This window comes from Mastigoproctus giganteus, chromosome 1, assembly GCF_048544385.1.
Source record: "Mastigoproctus giganteus isolate SK-2022 chromosome 1, ASM4854438v1, whole genome shotgun sequence".
NCBI classification, from domain to species: Eukaryota; Metazoa; Arthropoda; class Arachnida; order Uropygi; family Thelyphonidae; genus Mastigoproctus; species Mastigoproctus giganteus.
The window spans coordinates 140,722,522-140,746,780 of NC_143575.1; the positions used below are offsets into that span (position 1 = coordinate 140,722,522).

Below are 24,259 nucleotides of genomic sequence, written 5' to 3' on the forward strand. Positions count from 1 at the left end.
AGAAGTAAGAACAGCTGTAGCGAACAATTTGCAGAGCGGAAACGTTCGAGGGCACTCTCCCACCAAAGTGAGTCGAACGAGCCCTCGAACTTCACGAAAATAGTCAAATCGTATTTTGAGGATGAGTTCTCAATCTGAAATCCACAAGTGCATCTTCGCACGGTCTACATGGGATAAAACCACATTGGATTGGCAACAGTAGATTCCTTTTATAGATCCCCAAGTATAAGCGGCGAAAAAGAATGCAAGAAAGCAAGCGTATGAACTTATGTAGCCTCATCCAAAACAAAAAAATTCACACAAGCATCCGCTCTAAAAGTTTGTCCAGTTCTTCCTTGAATTTATTTAAACTATCAATCTCCACAATTACAGATGGAAGTTGGTTCCAGCAGTTAACCACCCGCTGGCTAAAGGCAAATTTCCGCACATCTATTCTACAACTGTCTTTCTTTAATTTAAATAATTTTTTTCCCTCGGGTTCGTAATCTGAGCAAGCGGAAGAATCCCATCAATTTCAGCGTGCTAAACCCATTCAAGGCCTTATACACCTCAATCAGATCACCTATCTTGTGCCTAATCTCCAGCTGTACCTTATGCTTTTTTAATACGTGGAGGCTTTTTTAATACGTGGAGGCCTTTTTTGTTAAGAGGACCCCTTCGTTCCCCTCATCAATCTTGTTGCCCTTCTCTATACATGGAAATCGTTGCCGTTGTATACGGATTATTATTAGCCATAATGTGCAAGGAAGCCTGAGGCTTATGCTGAACTTGCCAAAAAAAAGAGAAAAGTTGTTATAAATGATATCCAGCTCAGGATCCTTGGTGTGCCAAGCCCATACTCACCAGATTTGGGATAGCATATCTTTGGAAAGCTAAGGAATTTAGAAACAGAAATATTAAGGTTTTAAAATTCAAAAAAAACTTTCGGAAACTGGGAACTACATTCGAAAACGAATCTGGTTTCAAGTCATCTGGTGTTTTCAGATTGAATGTAATTTTTTTCTTTACAATTAAACTGTGAAGCTGGAAAAGAGCTCTGCACATTTATGAAGACATTTTTCAACTTGGATATTCATCAGATCTTTCGATAAATACTACAAGTAATGGAAAAACTGGTGTATTTAGTCTGAACTCTTCAATGTAAAAATTATGCCTTACTTTAGTGATCACAGACGAATACTTTCAGTAACCGATATGTAATTATTAAACACATTGTTATATTATTATCCACGAATTTTATTAATATCTGAAAATTAAAACGTTTTTAACGCATGGAGATGACTCTTAAATGTAAAACACGTTAAATATGCTAGCGGCAGGACATTATATACCTGATACAGAATTTTATTTATTTATTTTTGTACAATTACGGTAATCTTTTTTGATCAATTCCAACTCGAACTGGTGCCAATTCTTAGAGTTGGAAACCTGATAAATTTGGTTTAATGAAACGTATGCGGGAAATTATGTTATCGTAGCTGTATTAAAAATAGTTAGTGTAAAATTATATTTGTACAAATATTTATTGAATGCAGTAAATATTTGTACAAATATTTATTGAATGCAGTAAATATTTGTACAAAATACTTGTTCATATTGTTACGATGTGGGTTCAATTAATGTTGCATTATGAAGCGAATTTGGGCTATTTTCGATTTGTATTTTAACTAGGCAGCTTTAGATCAGTAATTAGATTTTAGCTTTACTTCGCTTAAAGTGCTTTTGCGTTGTTGTTTGGGAAGCGTCGTACACCTTAATTTTATTTTATTTACGGTTCAATTAAAAAATAAACGTGGACGCTTCATTTTACCACATGAACAGTCTGGGTGGACAGCAGGTAAGTACTTGATTAGATAAAATTCAGAATTGGGATATGATAGCTTCGTGTGCTGAAGTTTGTTAAATCAATATGTTTACAGCCGATAAAGTGCATTCTGTTGTGTATTACTCCATTTCTTCCGTTATGGATAGTTATTTTGTATTATATAGTTTATATTTATGATTACTACCGATTTCGATGTTCGGTGGTTGATTGTTATGTATTGTTAATTTTAGTAAAGTTCTAGGAGAGTATACTGTACTCATGCTTTCAATGAATAGCATATGCTAACTGATACCATGGGTACTTCAGGGTTATACCGTAGCCGAGCTATTAGTGACATTTAAAATACTTAGTGCGAAATAAGATTTTGAAACTAGAATTGTGTGTGGAAAAATCATCGGTGTTATGACACTTTCCTGTCAACGTGAGAGAGAGGTGTCATAAAATATTAAAATTAATTTTCATTTTTTTTGTTTGTTTGTTGTAACCAGATATAGATGCGTTATTGGTAGACTATCCTAAAGTGATAAGCTGTGTAAATGTAATAACTGCAAATTAATACATTTATGTAATTTTTGATGATATATAATATCGGAAATACATCATAGCTACATAAGTAGTGTAACGGCATAGTTTGATTATATGTGATATTGGCATTACCTTCACAACGAGATACCAGGTATTGCACTACTTCAAATAAATTTTCATTTTTTTTTGTTTGTTTGTTGTAACCAGATATAGATGCGTTATTGGTAGACTATCCTAAAGTGATAAGCTGTGTAAATGTAATAACTGCAAATTAATACATTTATGTAATTTTTGATGATATATAATATCGGAAATACATCATAGCTACATAAGTAGTGTAACGGCATAGTTTGATTATATGTGATATTGGCATTATCTTCACAACGAGATACCAGGTATTGCACTACTTCAAATAAATAACCCCGGGGGCTCACATCTGGTGAGTATGGGCTTGGCACACCCAGGGTCCTGAGCTGGATATCATCATTCTTCTCTTTCTTGATGATTCCTTTTTACTCTCTCTCTCTCTCTCTCTCTCTCTCTCTCTCTCTCTCAGGGTAACTCGGGGAATATTTTTTTTTGCTGGTTCAGCATAAGCTTCAGGCTTCCTTGAACCATATGGCTAATAATAATAAAATAATAATAATAATAATAAATAACTATTCTCTAACAGAGACTACTGTTATTTATTCTCTTAGCGGGCACCACTACCCAGACGCGTTTCGGAGCTTGTTGGCTCATCGGTGGGTGGGCAGGTACCCTGATAATGCACATATGCCATCATGGTTGCGAAGTTAATTCCACAATATGACAGATGCCAAATGGTGAAGATAATGATAATATTTTGAAGACTAAATGCACAAGACATATATTAAGGGTTAAAATTACCTATATAATATCGGTGTAAATACACAGTTTATCCATAAACTTAACTACATAAATAGTGTAATGGCATCATTTGATTATATCTTGTATTGTGGCTACCTTCACAACGAGATACCAGAGATATAATCCAGTGAAACGATGTTACACTGGATTATATGTGGAAATGCTGTTACACTACTTATGTATTTAAATTTATGGGTAAACTGGTGTATTTACACTGATATTATATAGTTAATTTCAACCCATAACATTGAATGCACAAAGCATAATGTCTTCAAAAAAGTAAATTTTGACGGAATGACTGATTGCACTTTTTATCTCATTAACCAGACTAAGGTATTAAAAAAGCCTCCACACATTAAAAAAAGCATAAGGTACATTTTTTAGAGAAATTTTATGATGGTATGTAATAAAGGAATATATATATATACTGTGTGGTTATAAAATAAGTTTCCCTATTCAGGAGACCCTAATGTCAAAATGGTTAGAGATAGTGCTGTGAAAATCGGTGGGTATATCATTTAGGGTATGGGGAAGCAGTTTGTAGAAGAAAAAAAAATTAGTTCAAATTTCTGCCACCAGTGGGGAAATTGGCACTGTAAACATGAGATGGAATACTTATCTTAGGATTTTAATATCAGAACTTAGAAATCTACAGATGTTCTATGTGCTTTCCTTCACTTGAGATGACATTCTGAAAACAGGACTGCGTGTGACACAGTTTCACATAGCATCTCATTTGGGATATTGGCTACATGGTGTTTATAATTCTTGCTTTCAAATCGACAAGCGTCTGTATGCCACCACGGTAAACTGTCTTTCAGAAATCACAGGGATTGGGATCTGGTGATCAGGCTGGCCAGAACTGCAGAAAGTCTCTAGAAATGATGCGATCATTTCAGAATGTTGAATGGAGCAATTACTTCACTCGTCGACCAACGTGGGGAGGGCACCATCTTGCATGAACACTACAGTCTCCAAGCATTGCCTTTCTTGCAGAGGGGGAATAATGTGATCTCTTAGAACAGCGCAGTACAGTGCACTAGTTACTGTAGACCTTACGGAGCCATGAGGCGTAGACTCTTCAAAGAAAAATGGTCCGATTATAAACTCTGCTGTGAATCCACACCATACTGTAACATATGGATTTTGTAATGGTCTTTCATGCACAGCAGATGGACGAGAATATTTGGCAGTTTTGTGCATTTACAGCCCATGAAGAGTGAAATGTACCTCATCAGGCCACAAGATCATTGGAGCCCATGTATCATCAAGTTCCATATGAGCCAGAAATCATAGAGCAAAGTTGTTGTTGATAACAAGACACATTACGTGAATCTTGTACAGAACTACGTTCTCACACTACGTGAATCTTGTACAGAACCAGCGTAAAATTATTCGAAGCACTTTATGTACAGTAGACCAAGGAAGGTTCAAGTCTCTTGACACAGCTCGGGCACTACTGACTTGTAGTATTTCTCATTCTGACCATTGCAACCGCTACTTCATCCACTACCTCCGTTCCAATACGTGGTTGTCCCCTGCCTGGAATTACACTTAACTCCCGGGTCGCTTTAAATTTCTTTATTAGTTTTCGAAGCCCCACTTATGTCAAAGGTCCTTTATGCAAACCTTTTAAGTTTCCGATATTCACGTAGTGCTGCTTGTTTTGTTTGTTTGTTTGTTATTTGGCTTTTAGGAGCATTAGCAACTAAGGCCATATTGCTCCGGGGATATGCAGTGGTCATTCCCTGACCTTTCCGCATCCTTCGTATTTGGTGGGCATGGGCTCTAACCCCAGTCTAATCAAGAAGCGTGTGCTACGCACTGCTGCTCCTGCCCACCTGGCTATGGAGGCGCCTCGTAGTGCTGCATTAGCGTTACTATTATTCTGGTAGAACAGTTTTACTAAAAGAGCACGTTCCTTTTTTGTAAGAGCCATAATGGTTATTGACGGTGGCGTTGGCCTTTCTGCTTTTATCTAATAGGATGTTGTTTGCATAAGCAACGTGTCTTGAAGTAAATGATGTCTTTTACCTATGTGCAGTGATGTTTTTACCCAGATGGCGGAAATTTGAACTAATTTTTTTTCTTCTACAAATCGTTTCCCCATATCCTAAATGACATGTCCACCGATTTTCACAGCGCTAACTCTAACCGTTTTGACACTAGGATGTCCCTATTCAGGACATCCTAGTGTCTGACCGTTTTGACACTAGGTTGTCCTGAATAGGGAAACTTATTTTATAATCATACAAATAAATAATGTGTGTGTGTGTGTATATATATAAAATATTATTAGTATAAAATACAGTAAGTAGATGTTTATGCATAGAAATAAACTAATGAAAATACAGTGTACCCTGGGAGCGATATACGTTGTGAATGAAGGGGGAAGAAAGGAACCGGAAAAAATAATTGTAACGATTGAAAAGTAAACCAAATGAATTTTTTTTAAGAAACGACCAAGGTGGAGATAGCACTGCAGAGTCTTTCATAATTTTTGTGTCTTCATCAGAGGTCATTCACCAAAATCATGAAAAGGACAGCAATGCTCTTACTTCTGTAAGAGCATTGTTTCTTCAAAAAATTTATATTTGGTTTACTTTTCAATCGTTACAATTATTTTTTCCGGTTCCTTTCTTCCCCCCTTCATTCCAACTTATATCACTCTCAGGGTACACTGTATTTTCATTAGTTTATTTCTATGCATAAACATCTACTTACTGTATTTTATACTAATAATATTTTATATATACATTATGGCTGTAGGGTACTTTTGCAGTAGCAGTGACCCTGTTCCATAATTCATGTTATTGTAATTCAGTCTAATCTAATTCTTAATTTTCTTCCCCCCATAGCATATAACTTCTCTGTTGCATTATTCTTGATGATTTTATATATATATATATATATATATATATACACACACACACACATTATTTATTTTTTTTTACTTTACAAGATCTATTGCAGTTATTCTCTGGAATAGCATGGTTCACTTAGTGCTATAGGGCTCTGTATTTTTTGTTGTCGTCTAGCAGAGTTGCACTCTATCCATTTTAAGTATCTTGATAGAAGGTACCCATTATCAGGTGTTTGGGTGTCTGAGAGGCCCTGTTGAAAAACTTTTTAATGCTTTTTAATCTGGGTTTCTTGTTAGTTGTAATTCATAGAACATGCTTCTAAAAGTGTATTCTTTGATTTTGTTATTAAAAATGAACTTTTGACAGATACTGTACCAGTATTACCATTGGAAAAGGCATATGATGCAAGAAAGCAAGCTTATACAGAATCAGTAAAAAAAAACAAACCCTTCCCATTTCACCCATCCATTCATTCCAAGGTAAAGAAAGCCTGCACGAGAAGCATGCAAAAGTTCGATGAAAATTACCAGTAAAAGTACTTTGCCGTAACGGCATTTGTATTGTTGCTTGCTCGGTAAACAGATGGTGGGAATTCAACTTCTACTCCAGATCAGTCTGGAGTATAATCCTGTGGGAGCTTGAAACCCTCCTGAAGTGGGGGGGGGGATAACCTCACCTTTTTTCTTTAGAATCGCTAATTGAATCACGAACAGAGTCATATTGGAAGTTCTGGCGTTGTAAAAAATATTCGTAATGTAGTTTCACTGGAAAACTTTTTCGAAAATTGCCGTGTGCTTTTCGTGTGAGCTTCCTTTGCCTTTTTTTTTTTTTTTTAATAAACAATTTATCCACTAGTCCACCAGTGATTCTAAAGAAAAAAGGTCAGGTTATCCCCTCCACTTCGGGAAGGTTTCAATCTTCCATGGGATTCAATTTCTACTCCTGACCGATAACACCCAACATCTGTTTACCGAGTGAGCAACAATACAAATGCCGTTACGCAAAGTACTTTTATCAGTAAATTTCATTGAACTTTTGCATGCTTCTCGTGCAGGCTTTCTTTACCTTTGCTGCTGTCCCCTTCTAAAACGACAGAAAGAAGTGTGTTCCAGAAATCAACCCTAACGGCAAATTTCCGCACGTCTGTTCTGCAACTGTCTTTCCTCAATTTAAATTTGTCTCCTCAGGTGATTAATCTTGGCAAGAGGAAGAATCCCATCAGTACATTGATGGGCAAAGTGCCTACCTGGCACTTTGCCCATCCCTGGCAACCCAAAGGTCTCGGGCTTGGATCAAAGTACTGCAAAAACCTTGGGAGGTGCATTATGGCTACAGAAGCTGATGTGCCAATAACTACCAAAAAAAAAAAAAATCACCTCGCACGTGCCTAGTCTCCAGACACTGTAATCTGCAAAACTTAAGCCTTTCTTCGTAAAAACAACCCTCTGTTCCATTCATTAATCTTGTTGCCCTTCTCTGTACTCGTTCTAGCAACTCTACATCCTTCCTAAAATAAGGCCTCCAGACCTGTACACAGTACTCTAGGTATGGCCTGACCATTGCCTTATATAAAAAAAGATAATCACCTCCTTATCCCTGATGGAAAAATTCCTGTATATCATGGACAAGACACCATGAACTACTCTTGCAGACCGTCTGCACCGCTCAGAAAACTCTTCACATCTGACTGCACAATTACCTCCTCCCCAGTCCTTTTCATTCTCTACCACTCTGAGCGTAGCATTCAGTTACTGCTACCCATATGCAGAACTTTACATTTGTCAATGTTAAACTTTAGTTACCACCTCAACCCATCTGCTCAACTATTCTGGATCATGTTGCAGTAGCATACTGTTATTAGTGTCATTAACAATCCTGCCAACCATCATATCGTCTGCAAACTTAGACATTAACCCTGATATACCTGCATCAATATGATTAATAAATACAGAAAACAACAATGGACCCAACACTGAACCCTGGAAGACTCCACTAATAACATTAGTCCACGAAGAGCAGTGTCTATTGATTACCATCCTGTTTCCTACCACTCAACCATCATTTTATCTATAGCAGCAGTTTGTCCCCAGTGCCACACTGCTCCAATTTGTAGAGCAGTCTTCTGTGTGCCACAGTATCAAAAGCCTTCCTAAGATCCAAGTATATGATATCGAAATTATTCTTTGCATCCAGTTCCTTTGTGACTGCATCATAGTATCCAATCAAATTGGTCAGACAAGACTTTCCCTTAAACCCGTCTTGTGTCCGAACTATAATTGAAGTCTTGTCTGGATGATCCTGCAGTGCTTCTTTGAACTGTGCTTCCATTAATTTTCCTGGAACAGAAGTTAAACTAACGGTCTGTAATTACTTGTCACCCTTTGTGAATTGGGGTCAAATTTGCCCAGTTAATGGGCACTTCCCCTGAGTCCAGGGAAGCTCTCATAATAATGGCTAAAGGTTTGCTTACTTCCTTTGCTGCCTCCTTTAATATAACTGTATAGATCCCATCCACCCTTGGTGCCTTTCTTATGTTTATTTTCAACAGTTTTTACTCCACTTTGCTCTCAGTTGTTAAAAAATCATTTAGCTCACTGCCAGAGTTTAATACACCTCTCTGGCATTCCCCTCCCTGAATAACTCCTCATGTAAATGTAGATGCAACATACTCATTCAGCTGAATTGCTGAATTTGGTTGGCAATTCAGCTGAAAATAGCTGAATTGCCAACCAAATTGGAAGTGTTACAAATCATTTCCAGTTTATGACAAAGAGAAACTTTGGTTGAGTTTATGGTGTTTGCCCATGGATCTATGTAAAAGGAGTAATGGGCTTGTGCCCACTGCTTCTTTGCTGATTGGTAGATGTACTACTGTGAATAATTAATGGCTTTTATCTTTCATTTGCTTTATAATGTGTTTCATTGCTCTAATTTCCTGTTTTTTTTTAAATGTAAGAATATGTTTTATTAGCCCAACTACTAAGTAAAAATTGTCATGTAGTTTGTACAACTTCAGGATTCAAAAGATTAAATTAAAAAAAAATAATAAAATAAATTGTTTAACCTAAGGAAAAAAAGGAATAAACACTGAAATTCATATACAAAAATTTATTTAATTCAATAGATATAGCATAAAATAGAGATGAATATCCGCAACCTACAAAGGAACCTATCAGCCTCTATATATAGCAAAGCCAATCAAAATCATAATTCCGTATTTACAAAATACAGAAAAATACCAAATTTTATCGGTTATTATTGAAATAGGCTTACATCGAAAGGCACGTCATGGGGTATTTGTTTTTATGATGTACTTGATCATAAACTACTCCCTCCAAACACAAAAAATTGAGAACCAGTCTTTTTTTTTTTTTTTTTTTTTTTTTTTTTTATGAAAACCCCAACACAAGAGGTATTAGAACCTGTAGTACTAAGTACCGTGTATGGATTGGAGGTTAAGAAGATGAAAGAAGATATTTGTTGACATTAGACTTGAACTTCTGTAGACTGGAATTTTCAGGAAATATGTATGAAGGAAGGTTGTTTCAGAAAAACGGCAGTTTAATGAGTAAACGAAGAAGATGAAAAGTTGGTCCTGTGGGTATGAAGTTGGACAGTAAGTGGATGTCGGCTGGTGGCAGCAGTTGCTCAGACTGTTTCAAAAGGGAGAGGGGAAATGATAAAGCCAATTCAGAAGAACAGTAGAAATATCTGTAGAAAAGGCATGCAGCAGAAACAGTATGTCTATGAGGCAGCGAGTGGAGAGATTCTGTTAGAGATGAGTAATTAACCTAATTGCCCTCTTCTGAATGGAATCTAGAAGCCTGAGAGAGGTTTTGGGGGCACCGCCCCAGATGTGGGAACCATATTCAATGTTAGGGTGGATTTGCGATTTATACAGAAAGAACTGAAGCTATTTGGAAGAAAAGTAACACCGAGAGCGAAAGAGAAAACCAAGTTTTTTAGATGCAGAGGAAGCAATATTTGTAATGTGCTTGTACCAAGAGAGATTAGAAGTCAGCATAATCCCCAAAAGAGATATAACATCATGCCTAGAAATTGGAGTGTCACCAAAGATAAGCATAAGAGCAGAAGAATCCTTTTTGCGAGATATATGAAAAGACTGAGTTTTAGAAGGATTGAAATCAACTAAGTTGTCTTTGCCCCACTGGAGAATTACCTGGAGATCGGCAATTTAATGAATTGGTAGCGGATATTCAAGAAGTTGAATCTGATTGAGCAGGGCAAGGTTGCTTAAACTGGAAAGTGGAATGCAATGTGCTATCATCTGCGAAACTATGGATAGGATTTTCGGTCAATGGAAGAAGGTCATTAATATCCAAGAGGAAAAGAGTGGGGGAAAGAACTGAACCTTGGGGGACACCAGCTTTAGTGGAGAATTTAGAGGACAGAGAGCCATTCATCATCAGTGAGTGGTCAGAGAGAAAACTGGATAACCAATGACAAAAATCATTTGGCATACTATAAGATCGAAGCTTGTTTAGAAGACCTTTATGCCAAACACAATCGAAAGCCTTTGAGATGTCAAGAGCAACTGCTTGTGTTTCACCGAACCTTTCCATTGAATTAATCCATAAATGGGTAACATAAGCCAGAATATCACCAGTGGATCGACAATGACGGAATCCATACTGGCGATTGTTGATTAGATGGAAGGTTTCTAGGTAATTTAAGAATTGGCGGTTAATTGATTTCTCCATTACTTTAGAAAGAGTTGAAGTAATTACAATGGGACAATAATTGGATAGGAGTGATTTGTCACCCTTTTTAGGAACTGGCTGGATATGAGCAAATTTCCAAGTAGAAGGAAAAACACCTTTGGAATAAGAAAGTGAAAAAAGGTGGCAAAAAAAGGTGTAAGTTCAGGAGTACAGGTTTTGAGAACAAGTGGAGAAATACCATCAGGACCTGTAGCTTTCTGAGCATCAAGTTTCGTCAAAATCCTTCTGACATCCTTTTGACGGAAGACCACAGGAGGCTTTGAATGGAATGTGTTGGGAATGGTGGGAGGTGTTTTAACAAGATCATGAATACATGAGTTGGAAGAAATCTGAAGTGACAATAGAACCATCTGGTTTTGATGGAGATGGGCAAAAGTTGCGGCCAATAGCTTTGGCAAGAGACCAGAATGCTCGGCTACCATTAGGGCAAATTTATATGAAATTTGAATTAAAAAGATATGTGCAAATTTCCAAGTAGAAGAAAAAAACACCTTTGGAATAAGAAAGTGAAAAAAGGTGGCAAAAAACAGGGGTAAGTTCTGGAGTACAGGTTTTGAGAACAAGTGGAGAAATACCATCAGGACCTGTAGCTTTCTGAGCGTCAAGTTTCGTCAAATTCCTTCTGACATCCTTTTGATGGAAGACCACAGGAGGCTTTGAATGGAGTGTGTTGGTAATGGTGGGTGGTGTTTTACCAAGATCATGAATACATGAGTTGGAAGAAAACTGAAGTGACAATAGAACCATCTGGTTTTGATGGAGATGGGAGCCGAGATGAGCAAAAGTTGTGGCCAATAACTTTGGCAAGAGACCAGAATGCTTGGCTACCATTAGGGCAAGAAGCAAGTTTTCTACTCTTAACCTGTTCAAAATCTAGTTTTGACTGATTAATAACTGCTTTACAATTGTTGCAAGCTTTGGTGTAGGCAGAAAATGAAACTAAAGAAGTGGAACAAACCAATTATGATATGCAACATTCTTCTCCTGAATGGTCTTAGCACATTTATTGGAAAACCAAGGTTTAGATAAAGGACGAGATTTTAAAGGGGAGTGTGGAATGAAGGATTCCACTTCAACAAGAATAATTTCACTGACATGATCTGAGCAAACGTTGACATCAGATGTTTTGAAACAGTAATCCAACCAAGGAAAAGAAGAAAAGAAATCTCGCAAGTCGTCCCATTTTGCATTCTTGTAATTACGAACAATATGAGGTTGGGAGTAGCCGGAGATAAAGGCTCCATTGGAGAAGAGACAATCACCAAGTTGTGATCTGAGGTGTCTAAAGGACCATTTGCTTTGACCTTGTACTTAGAAGGATTGTTTGTGAGAAAAAGATCAAGCCTGTTGGCTGTATGGTTAAGATTGTCTGGTATTCTGGTAGGTAAATGATCAATCTTTGGAAAGTCATTAGAAATTGCAAAAGCCTCAGCATCTCGACCAGCTGGGTCTGTGTGACTAGAAAACAGAATCCAGCTGGAGTTGCAAACATTAAAATCACCAAGGAAAATTACCTCACAGTGAGGAAAGTCTGGAGAAAGTCAAGTTGTAAAGAGAGGAAGTCAGAGGTTCAAATGATTAGTGGAGTTGGGAGAACAGAAGAGACAACAATTTGATAGAATGAGGTAGAGAGATTTTAAGCCAGAGAAGATTGAAAAGAGGAGATTTCAAGTTACCAAGTTCTCACAGGGAATATCAGAACGGACATATGCATAAGTACCACCTTTGAGGCGGAAGGAATCATACAGCGAATAATTTGGGCAACTGAGATGAGCAGTGGTTGAATCAACTGAGATTCTGTCAGAAAAAGTACATGGGGTTTGGTAGACTGAAAGTGAAAATGGACATCATTGAGATTAGAACTGAGACCACGTATATTTGTGAAATGGACTAGGAAGTGTTTGCCAAGTTTAGATCTTTTTGCAGATAAATTTGCTCTATTAGTTTGACAATTCATGGTATATTCAATAGTAATAAAAGTGGGATGGGCACGATATATGAAGTAATGAAATTTTGGATATGACATACACATAGTAAGAATATACCGAGATCCTTGACATAACGTAGCCTCGAAAATGCCCCTCACATACACACTACTCGGACTCCCTCCAGTTACTATCTGGCAGAGTAGAGGTAGCAAGATTATATACTAGCTGATCCGGAAGCCTCCTAGAGAGTTGCCAATAGGTTCGGTCTAGTGTACTAACTAGCTGTTGACCTGCAAACACCATTTTAAAGCTGTACCCTCGAAATGTAAGTAAGTTTCAATCTCACCATGGTGTTCATCATAACCTCGAAAGACATCAATTATGCTGCAAGAGTGAAGAGATGGGGAAGGGTTGACCGGTACTTAGCTCTGGAGACTAAACATGGGTTCCTCCAGTAAAGTCTATTTTATAGCAAACATTTTGCATTTGCGACAATCACAAAGTAGCAATACTTATTTGGTGAACTTGCATTGGGTGTTAGTATAAAATCACTGCTCAATATGGCACGACAGTACAGCAGTAACTTCACCACTTGTTGCACATTTTGAGAGGTTTGGGTTTGATATGAATTATAGACTAGAGGAATTTCTGAAGGACTTGTCAATTGAGGTTATTGTTAGCTGATTTTAGCTGGTTAGGCAGGATTTTCTGCTAGTGAGTTGTTTTGGGTTTCTCAGCTTGTGCAACTTGCGGACAGGCCTAAATGCACACTTGTATAGGCATAATATATAGCAATGCAATGTGGTATTATAGTAAGTTTGTGGATGTATCTAAAAACAAACAGCTTCACTAGTTTCCCTGGTATCGCACTACTTTCAAACAAATACCTAATCTGTCATTTATTTAAAAGATGGAACACTGTTGTGACAACCTCTTTCAAGACTTTCTGATCCTTCATCAGGACATTAGGTGATTTCTTTTAAATAAATGATAAAAAGCCATTTGGCAATGTTATTTGTTTGAAAGTAGTGCAATAATAAGGCAGCTCATTGGAAAGGCAAAGTTTCTTCTGCTGTGAACAATATATTAACTAAGCTGCTAGTACACTGAAAATTAATTATGCTTAGAGAAGATAGTAAACACAATAACAACTTTTTTTTTTTTTGCAATATTCTTAGTAAGAAATGCCAAGAGCTCATTGAAGCTATGTATTGACATAATGTGAAAAGAATTTTTTGGGATACTTCAGAAATTTATATTGGGGAAAAAAAGAATGCTTAAGTATTGGATGGGACTACCAATAACAATTTCTTTTGAGATTTTATTTTTAAATGGATCATCATCATCATCATCATCATCAGCCATTTTCAATCCACTGCAGGATGAAGGCCTCTCCAGCAACTTTCCAGTTCCTTCTGTTTTGAGCACTGGCCATCCATTTACTACTCAAAAACTCATGAATTTCATCTATCCATCTTCGCCTTTGTCTTCCAGGTTTTCTTCTAGCTCCTCTTGGGTACCATTCTGTTATTTTATTAGTCCATCTGTCATCATGTCTTCGAGCTATGTGTCCTGCCCAAGACCATTTTAGTTCTTTAGTTTTGATAAGAATGTCCTTTACTTGAGTTTGCTGCCTAATCCATGTGTTTCTCTTCTTATCTAACAGTCTGATTCCCAATATAATTCGTTCCATTCTTCGCTGTGTAGTTCTCAGCTTCTCTTCCATTCTTTTGGTGAGTGCCCAAGTTTCACTTCCATAAGTCATGGTGGGGAGTATACATTGATTCATTATTTTACGTTTCAGACAAACTGGGATATTGCTCTTCAGTATGTGACTATATTTCCTGAATGCTATCCATCCAAAATTTATTCTTCTCTTGACTTCCAGCCATTTATCATTATTACAGCTAATAACTTGTCCCAGATAAGTATATGACTCCACCTTTTCAATTACTGCTCCTTCAATCATTATTTCCCTTTCCGTGGCATACTTGTTCATCATTACTTTTGTTTTAGCCATATTCATCTTTAGTCCAAAATCCTTACTAACTGTGCATAACTGATTAAGATTTTCCTCTAATTCTTTGGGATTGTGGCTTATGACCACAATGTCATCTGCAAATCGTAAATGGTTTAGGTACTCTCCGTTCACATTGACTCCTTTCTGTGACCAGTCTAATCTTCTGAAAGCTTCCTCAAGGGCAGCAGTAAACAGCTTCGGAGATATTGTGTCTCCTTGTCGAACTCCTTTCTCGATTTTAAATTTGCTACTGTCTTTGTCTAGTCTAATAAAGGATGTAGCACTCTCATATATTTTCTTCAAAATCATAATATATGGGGTATCTATGCCTTGTCTTTCCAGTGCCCGAAACATTGCCTTATGCTGTATGGAGTCAAATGCCTTTTCATAATCCACAAATGCCAGGCATAAATTGGATGCAGGGTGCCAACACACAACCAATCTGAATGAAATCCATTTTGAGAATCACTAAAAACATCCATATAGTTTACAATGTCATGTTACCTGCTGAAACATGTAACATGTTTCATCTAATATGTTTCTGAGCTTGCAGTGTATGAAATACTGCATGTTTTTGACACACCCATCTAGTTTCATACAATGTTCATATGGAACATTGCATGTAAAATGTCACATTGTGCTACATGTGATGTTTTGCATGCTCACGTAGCATCACTCTTACTGTTTTTAATGCAAGACATTTAATATGGCTTAGTTTATATATGGAAAAATTGACTATTCTGTTCATTTAAGTATTTTTGCAGTTAGCAAATTTTAAATTGTAGTTAATATTGAAATGGTCTTAATACTTGCAAGTGAGCAAACTCCTATAACCTGAGTTGGTATTTCCCAACTTTCATATAGCTGGCATCACCAAAAGGCTAGGCTGCCATGTATTTGTAAGATTAGACACTGTTTGGATAGTTTTGGGACATACTACAGGTTACTCATCTGATGTTGGGTGGTTTCAGTTAGTGAATCTGGGAATGCCTCAGTTAGATCACTGAGAGCATGGTGTTTTATGTGATCTGCAATAAAAGAATAATTAATTGTCTGAAGTTGTATTTGAGCTTTCATGGAATGTGAAGAATGCACTTGATGATATTAATAGTATTAGTAATGGAAAATGATCAAGGAAACAAGCTTAAGTAGCATTGGTCAAAAAAAAAAAAAAAAAATCAAATCACCTTATCTGTCCATCTTCCATAATAATTTGTGTAATTTTTCTATAAATTTATTCTAACTACCCACCTCTCCATAGTACTAGATGGGAGTTTGTTCCAACAATCAATAACTGGCTGACTGCAAATTTTCATGCATCTTACAACCATCTTTTTCAATTTAAATTTATGTACTCTTATGTGGGTAGTTGATTACTGGAAAAAACTTCCATTTGTCGTTATGGAAGTTGATAGCTTAAATAAATTCAAGGAAGAACTGGATAAACTTCTGGATTGGATGAAAGATGAAATGGGAAGGGTTTTTTTTTTTTTTTTGGCCAATGCTGTTTAAGCTTACTTTCTTACATCATATGCCTCTACTAATGCTAATCTGAACAAGAGTTAGGATGACATCAGCATCTAATTTACTCAATCTAAGGCCTTAAACACTTCAGTCAGGTCTGTTTCCAGATGCTGCACATAGCAGAAATGAACTCATTTATGATATTAATGATTAAGTTCTTTTTTGTGTTCTTTGTGTCCCTTTTGTGTTCTTTTTTTTTTTTTTTTTAGGAAAACCCCAAACATGAAAGGTATCAAAACTTATAGTACTTAGTACTGTGCATGAGTTGAAGGAGAAGTATGAGGAGAGGGGGATGCCGGAAACTTTGCTATAGAGACTAAACATGGGTTTCACCACTTCAAGCCTCCAATAAGCAAAGTGGTGGTATTTCACCGGTTGATGAAAGTCATCTACCACCTGAATGGACTAATCTTGTTGCTATTCTCTGTATTCCTTCCATCAGATCCACATCCTTACTAAAATGAGATTTCGAGACCTATAAAGTAGTACTCAAGATGTGGCCTAACCATTTCCTTATACAATGGGACCCCCCCCCCCTGTTGTTTCTGTTGCAAAATTCTTGTATATCATTGACAGAACTCCATATAGCAAAGGCTCTATGGCCTAGTTAATATAAAAAGCAGCTGAACTGTTACAACAGTTTGCTCAATAATTAGTATTAAGACTTGCAATATTAATTGCAGTTTAAAATCAGTAATTAAGAATGAAAGTGCTTTTTATGATGCCTATAGTTCTAAAAACCTATTTAAGGTATGTAATAATAAAAGTTAGTTTCAAAGTGTATAATGATAATGGTTATCTTTATTTGGCAAGGTATAGCATAGTAATGCATTGGACATTCCTGTAAGATTTAGAGGGTTTAGAATAAGTGAACCAAGAAAAAACACTTTGTTACTTAATCAGCAATCATTAAGTAATTGATAAAGACAATGATTAATTTTTCCTTTTTTTTTAATAAGGAAATGTTGAAATTTTTTTTTTTTTTTAGCATACTTAACTTACAAAATTGTTCATTAGAATATTTCTTCTATATATTTAGAGAATGATCACTGTTCCCCAGCATGCTTCTTTGCAGCCTGTGGATAGAGAAAAAATATACCAGTGGATTGTGGAATTATCTCGTAGTGAAACAAGAGAAAATGCCCTTTTGGAACTCAGGTACAGATTATTTTAGGATATATATAAAAAAAAAACTGACTTAGAGAAAGACAAGGTTTGCTGAAAATACTCTAACCGTGTTACATAAGTACCATATTGTGCGAGGATTTCCGCAATTTATCAATCATGTTAGAGCAAAACAGTGTTGTAGAAGTACCGTGTTACCTGTATGTGTGTATCTGCCTTTATTCTTTGTAACTCTAACAAAAAGCCTATGTGTTTTCTTGTTCTGTGAGGACCCCCAGCAGACCTAGAAATCCTTGGCACCTTGCTTTCCAGGCTGCTGCATATGCAATAATAATTTGTTGCCTGCGGCTGTTGCATATGCAACAGCCGCAGGCAACAAATGTGCCTGCGGCTGTTGTTAATCTATTAGTGTGATCCCACCAAGCTATCGGTTTTCTGACTTACCTAAAACTGCCTTGATGGCATTGGCATATATTCTTGTGCACCATCTATTTAAGTGAATTTCAGTGTACAGTATCTCTATAAAATACCGGTAACTCTCATATAACACGGTAGTTTGGTTCCTACAAAATCTTGTGTAATGTGAAACCGTGCTATACGGGACCAAGAACCAGTACAAAAAGGGGGGTTACATCCCAAAAGCATAATAAAAATATGCCTTTTTTTTTTTTTTTTAATAACTATTGGAAACTTAATTTTTTATAGTAGTAATAACTTTATTTTTATAATAGTAGTAACTTAAATAGTAATAACTGAACAAACGTCTTACCTTACAAACTGTGATACTTATATTCCAGATAATGTACATTCATTTAATTTTCTTCCTCTTCATCGCCGCTAAGCACAGTTTCTTTTGCAGCATCTAGATTTCATGTACCTTCTGCTCTCTTTAAAAGTCACAAACTGCACTCTTCGAAGTCATAATTATTTTTTATGGTCTCAAACAGGCACACGTTCAAAAACACAGGAATCTCCCAACAAAATATAGTGGATATACATACCCAGGGATCTCACAACAAAATATAGTGGATCCCTGCTTTAAATGATACGTGAAAATCTGAAGAATATTTTCCAGTTAGCAAAATAAAAATAAATTTACGTTTACATACATAGCTTAATTAATACGTACTGTAATATGTACATACTAATTGATATTTCTATTCACTGACTTTTTTTTTTTTTTGTTGTAAAATTTAAAACAGTAAAAATGATAAGCAATTAATAACAAAGAACATGGCATGCACAAGTTGCAACAAACATGATGCACAAGTGAGATAGGGAGTAATGAGTTTCTGAACATTTATTTATGTTTTTTATATGATTGAATATTTCATGGAGGGGGAAACACAATTCACTGTAATAACCCACCATTTCACCATAATAAACGTGAAAACCCACAGAATTCCATCTATTGGTACTATAGCAAATGCAAGAAGATCGAGTTTACTACCTGTTTATAATTGATTACACTAACAGAAAAGACCAATAAACCAGAAACTGCAAATTGTTTTTATTGTTTTATGGTAGTGACCTCCAGAAATATGCTTTAGAACAATATCATGAAAGCCATAACAACTAGTGAGTCAACAGCAGGGATTCACAAAAAGGAATGGCCCCGGGTGCCAAGCGTTATAGTGATCAAGCAATTTCCTGAGTGATTTCTAAAGCGTTTTCTCAAAGATATAGTTTTCTTTCAGTTATCAAAGTTTTCTTACTTTTCTATTATTACGCAACTTAGTCTTACAAATCGTAAGCAAGTTTAAGAAAGGAAAAACACCTTTCTTCTTTTTTCCTTAAATTAACGTACTAACTTTTATACCGCTTGGTCACTCTAGCGGCACTGCTCCTGCCTCTCCGTGGCGGGGCCGGTAACCTGGGAGAAGAAATCCACTCTCCCAGGGCTGAAAGGAGCAAAGATGGATAAAAATATGTATCCACCTTTAGAGCCATTGAGCTCAAGACGAGACAACATAAATGACAATGATAATGACTTCTCTCAACCCAAGAGGCTGAGAACAACCCCTCAAGAGGAGATACCATCATTCCTCATACTACACTCTCTCTCAGAGCAGCCTCTGAGTAAGTTATCGCCATTCCTTATACAAAAATGTATTGAGTCTGCTGCAGGTTCACCGAAAACGGTAAGGCGACTTCAGTCCGGGGATATTCTTGTAGAGACTAGTAAATCTCAACATTCTGCAAAATTATTAAAGCTGACTACCTTTGGTGGACAATCAATAAAGGTCACTCCCCATGCCACCCTAAACTCCTCGAAGGGGGTAATTGCAGAATGGGACCTATTAAATGTATCAGAAGAGGAAATAGTCCAAGAACTTCGAGAACAAAAAGTAATCCAAGCAAAGAGAATTCTGACTCGGAAAGATGGTATCCTTGTTCCCACAAGGAGTATAATCCTCACTTTTAGTTCTCCTATCCTACCAACATCTGTTAAAGCTGGCTATCTTCATTGCCGTGTGCGTCCTTATATCCCGAATCCAATCAGGTGCTATAAGTGCCAAAAATACGGACACTCCCAATCTGCATGTAGAGGTGAGGCAATATGTCCAAATTGTGGATCAAAGGATCATAATCAATCTGAATGCACTGCTACTTCTCAATGCCCAAACTGTAAAGGTAATCACCCGGCTTTTTCGAAAATATGCGAATTATGGAAACAAGGGAAAAAAATCCAAAAATATAAAGTCGAGAATAAAGTCACATACTCAGAGGCAAGAAGAGAAATACTCAAAACAGAACCAAAGCGTACATATGCCACTGCTGCTAAACAGTTTCAGTCAGTAGGTATTCAAACAGATGTTACAGTTCCTCCAAATCTATCCATCGCTGATTGGGCACGTTCTTTGCTCTCTGCTTCCAAACAGTGTCCTTCTCAACAAAAAATTGAACAAGCCAGTAACACACCAATTACCATTCCAACCGACGTGCCTAAAACAGCAAAACCAAAAGTGGCAGAAACTAAAGTACTGAACCCAACAGTTTCAATGGGCATGGATGTTGACCAACGCAGTGAAACAGATGATGGCATATTAGAACTTCATGCGACTGATGAGATGGACGTCACACGTCCCTACTTTCCAAAGAAAGAGAAAGCGAAATCGGATCGAGGCAAGCAACTTTCAACTAAAAAGCAGCCAGAAACAAAAATAAACAACAAAACCACTTAATGGAAAGATTCCTCCAATGGAATTGTAGAGGCTTTCGCAATACAAAAGACGATTTATATGACCTCATCAACCGGTATGATCTAGCAGGCATATCCCTTCAGGAAACCTACTTAAATGCACGAGTGTGTCCCACCATTAAAAATTACACCATCTTCAGACGAGATAGGAGAATAGACTCGCCAGCCCGTGGAGGAGTGGCAATTCTTGTTAGAAACAACGTTCCATCTAAACATATTGCTCTTCAGACCCCTTTTGAAGCAGTGGCAGTGCGTATTGTAATTGGCATCACTCTTACAATACCGTCAATATATATCCCTCCTAATTTCTTATTCACTTCAGACGACCTAGAAAATTTAATTGACCAGTTACCACCTCCGTTCTGCTTGCTAGGAGACTTCAATGCACATCATTCGCTTTGGGGATCTCCAACAATTGACAAGAGAGGTAAGCTAATAGAATCCTTTCTTGATACTTATCAACTCACCATTTTAAATACTGGCGAGCCAACCTACATTCACTTTTCGACTGGAACCATGAGTTCAATAGATCTCTCAATCTGTTCTCCCTCCTTATATACTATTATGGAGTGGTCTGTTCTTGACAATCCACTGAACAGTGATCACCTACCAATTCTCTGCAAACTCCAAACACGAACAAACTCCCCTTCTCCACGTCGCTCCATTTGGAAATTCCGTAGGGCACACTGGAGTGAATATGCCTCTCATGTTCAGTTAGATGATAAAATAATACAATCTCAGACCATAGAAAATGTCACGGAACATTACTACTCAGATATTACTAGCTGCCACCATTGCAATACCAAAATCTTTACCGGGGAAACAGAAGCACAGTAACTACTGGTGGAACCAAGCTTGTACGCATGCGAAACGAGAAAAAAACAGATCTTGGAATTTATTTCGTAAATTCCCCACAACTAGTAACCTAATTAATTTCAAAAGACTGAGAGCCAAGTTCCGCAAAATAAGAAGAAATGCAAAGAAAGAAGCCTGGATCAGCTTCTCTTCAAGTATAAATAAGGACACAGATAGTAGAATCATTTGGAGGAAAATTCAATTGCTCAATGGCAAATATGTCCAGTCCCCAACTACAATATTAAATTGGGAAGGAAAGGAGTTGTCATCACCATCAGAAATAGCAAATGCCTTAGCGGAATCATTTGCCAGCATATCAGCAATATCCACCTTTAACCCAAACTTTCAAAGAATTAAAGAATCTGGAGAAAAGCGTAGGATTAATTTTTCTACGGCAGTTTCACATCCATACAACCATCCATTCACATTAGCAGAATTAGTAGGGGCACTCAATAAAACACCCAATAGTGCCGCTGGGCCAGATGGGGTCTATTATATAATGTTAAAGCAACTTGACAACAGAGCAAAAAGAACATTGTTAAAATATTACAACCGTATTTTCTTAGAAAATACCTACCCACTCTCCTGGCGTCACTCAATTGTTCTACCCTTCCCGAAGCCAGGAAAGGATCGTACCTTTCCGCATAACTACAGGCCAATTTCACTGACTAGTTGTCTAGGAAAAGTCCTTGAAAAAATGGTTCACAGGCGGCTAACGTGGTTCCTGGAAGCAAACAACTTACTAAACAGCAGCCAGTATGGTTTTCGAAAAAACCGGTCCACGCTAGATGTGATGATAAAAGCAGAGGCAAACATCCGAAATGCCTTTATAAGGAGAGAACATCTAGTCATGATTAATCTCGATATTGAGAAAGCCTTCGATACCACCTGGCGATATGGTGTACTAAAAGATCTCCATTCTTTTGGCTTGAGAGGTCAGTTACCTCAATTCATACAAAATTTTCTATGCAACAGAACGTTTCAGGTAAGGTATATGAACAATTTATCCAAATCATTTGAACAAGAGGAGGGTGTACCGCAGGGTTCTATTCTAAGTCCAACATTATTTGCAGTAAGAATTACAAACATGACACGGGAAGTACCAAATACAGTAGAATCGTATATGTTTGCCGATGACCTCATTATCTCCTGTCAATCCCAAACTATGAGCAACATTGAAAGACAACTTCAAATTTCCATAGCTAAAATAGAATCATGGGCACTGCAGAATGGTTATTCTTTAGCCGAAAAAAAATTCACTGCAATTCACTTTTGTAAAAAACGAAAACTCCACCCTGATCCAGAAATATTCTTAAAAAACAGCCTGTCACTAATAATTTTCGTCTGTTGGGGCTACATTTAGACAATAAACTTAATTTTGCTTCCCATATATCTTACCTTCGAACCACGTGTCTTAAAAAACTGAACATCCTAAGAGCCGTTTCCGCCACGTCCTGGGGTGCTGACAGAAGCTCTCTTCTTCATCTCTATAGAGCTTTAATAAGATCACGCTTAGATTATGGATCACCTGTCTATGACTCTGCTAGGAACAGTTCCCTATTACGTCTGAACACCATACAGCATAGTGCCCTTAGGATAGCTGTGGGGGCCTTTAGAACATCTCCGATTCACAGCCTGTATATTGAGGCAAATGAACCTCCACTGCACCTAAGGAGAAAAGCCTTATTATGTACCTATGCACTAAAGATTAAGAGTATTCCATCACATCCTAGCTGGCAGCACTTGTTCGACCCTAAATACACCATGCTATATCAAAATAAACCTAATGAGAATCGCCCAGCAGGGCTTCGACTGCAAGAGCTCATGATCAGTTGGAACATTAATTTTCAGAATGTTTTCCAAGACCTTGGTACTCCTGAACCTCCCTGGACTGAATGTGTACCTCTCTGTGACAATTTCTTTTTAAGATGGGGAAAGACATCCCTGGCTAATACAAATTTTCAACATCTCCATAAATCGCATTCCTTGGAAAACTCAGCAAAAGTACATATCTATACTGATGGCTCCAAAACAGATACAGCCGTAGGTGCTGCCGCAGTTTCTTCCAACTTCTCAGTAGCTACTTCTCTTTCCACTGAATGCAGTATCTATACTGCAGAATTATTCGCAATAAAACTGGCTCTAGATAGTATAAACAAGTACCATATCAAGGAATCCTTGATATATTCAGACTCCTTAAGCGCAATCACTGCCATTCAATCTACTTTTTGTCCCTCTCACCCCATCCTTAAAGAGATCCGATCTAAGTTATTTCACTATCAAACAGTCAATCAGAAGGTTACCTTCTGCTGGATCCCTGGTCATGTCGGCATCTCAGGCAATGAACATGCGGATGCTGCTGCAAAGCATCCCGACTCTGGATCTTCCAGACAAATAAAAGTTCCCTACACCGATCACAAATCTGTTATTAAAACAACATGCAGGAAACAATGGTCTCTCCTTTGGAAAACTCAAACCAATAATAAACTACTGCAGATAAAAAAAGAGCCACAACTGTGGACATCTAGTTCCAGGAGAAGCAGGCGACAAGAAGTGATTCTAGCAAGGCTCCACATCGGCCATTCGCACCCAACTCACCTGTTTTTGCTTATGGGAGAGAATCCTCCTCAGTGTTTCTTTTGTCAGTCGCAGCTAACAATAAAACACATCCTCATAGAATGTCCTCAACTTTCAACAGTCAGAAAATCAAGCTTTAGCTCCCTGTCCAACATAAAGGAACCCTTAACCTTATTTCATATTC

At 37.3% G+C, this 24,259-nt stretch overlaps 1 protein-coding gene across 1 annotated transcript in view; it reads left to right on the top strand.

Annotated features, from left to right (window-relative positions):
• The first annotated feature begins 1,722 nt into the window (after positions 1-1,722).
• Positions 1,723-24,259, top strand: part of Rcd-1 (Required for cell differentiation 1) — a 137,890-nt gene continuing 115,353 nt past the window's right edge. Inside the window, exons 1-2 of the mRNA XM_090382407.1 lie at positions 1,723-1,837; positions 17,356-17,474. Coding sequence (XP_090238533.1) covers positions 1,814-1,837; positions 17,356-17,474 — 143 coding nt within the window. The 5' untranslated portion in view covers positions 1,723-1,813. The remainder of the gene's footprint in view (positions 1,838-17,355; positions 17,475-24,259) is intronic.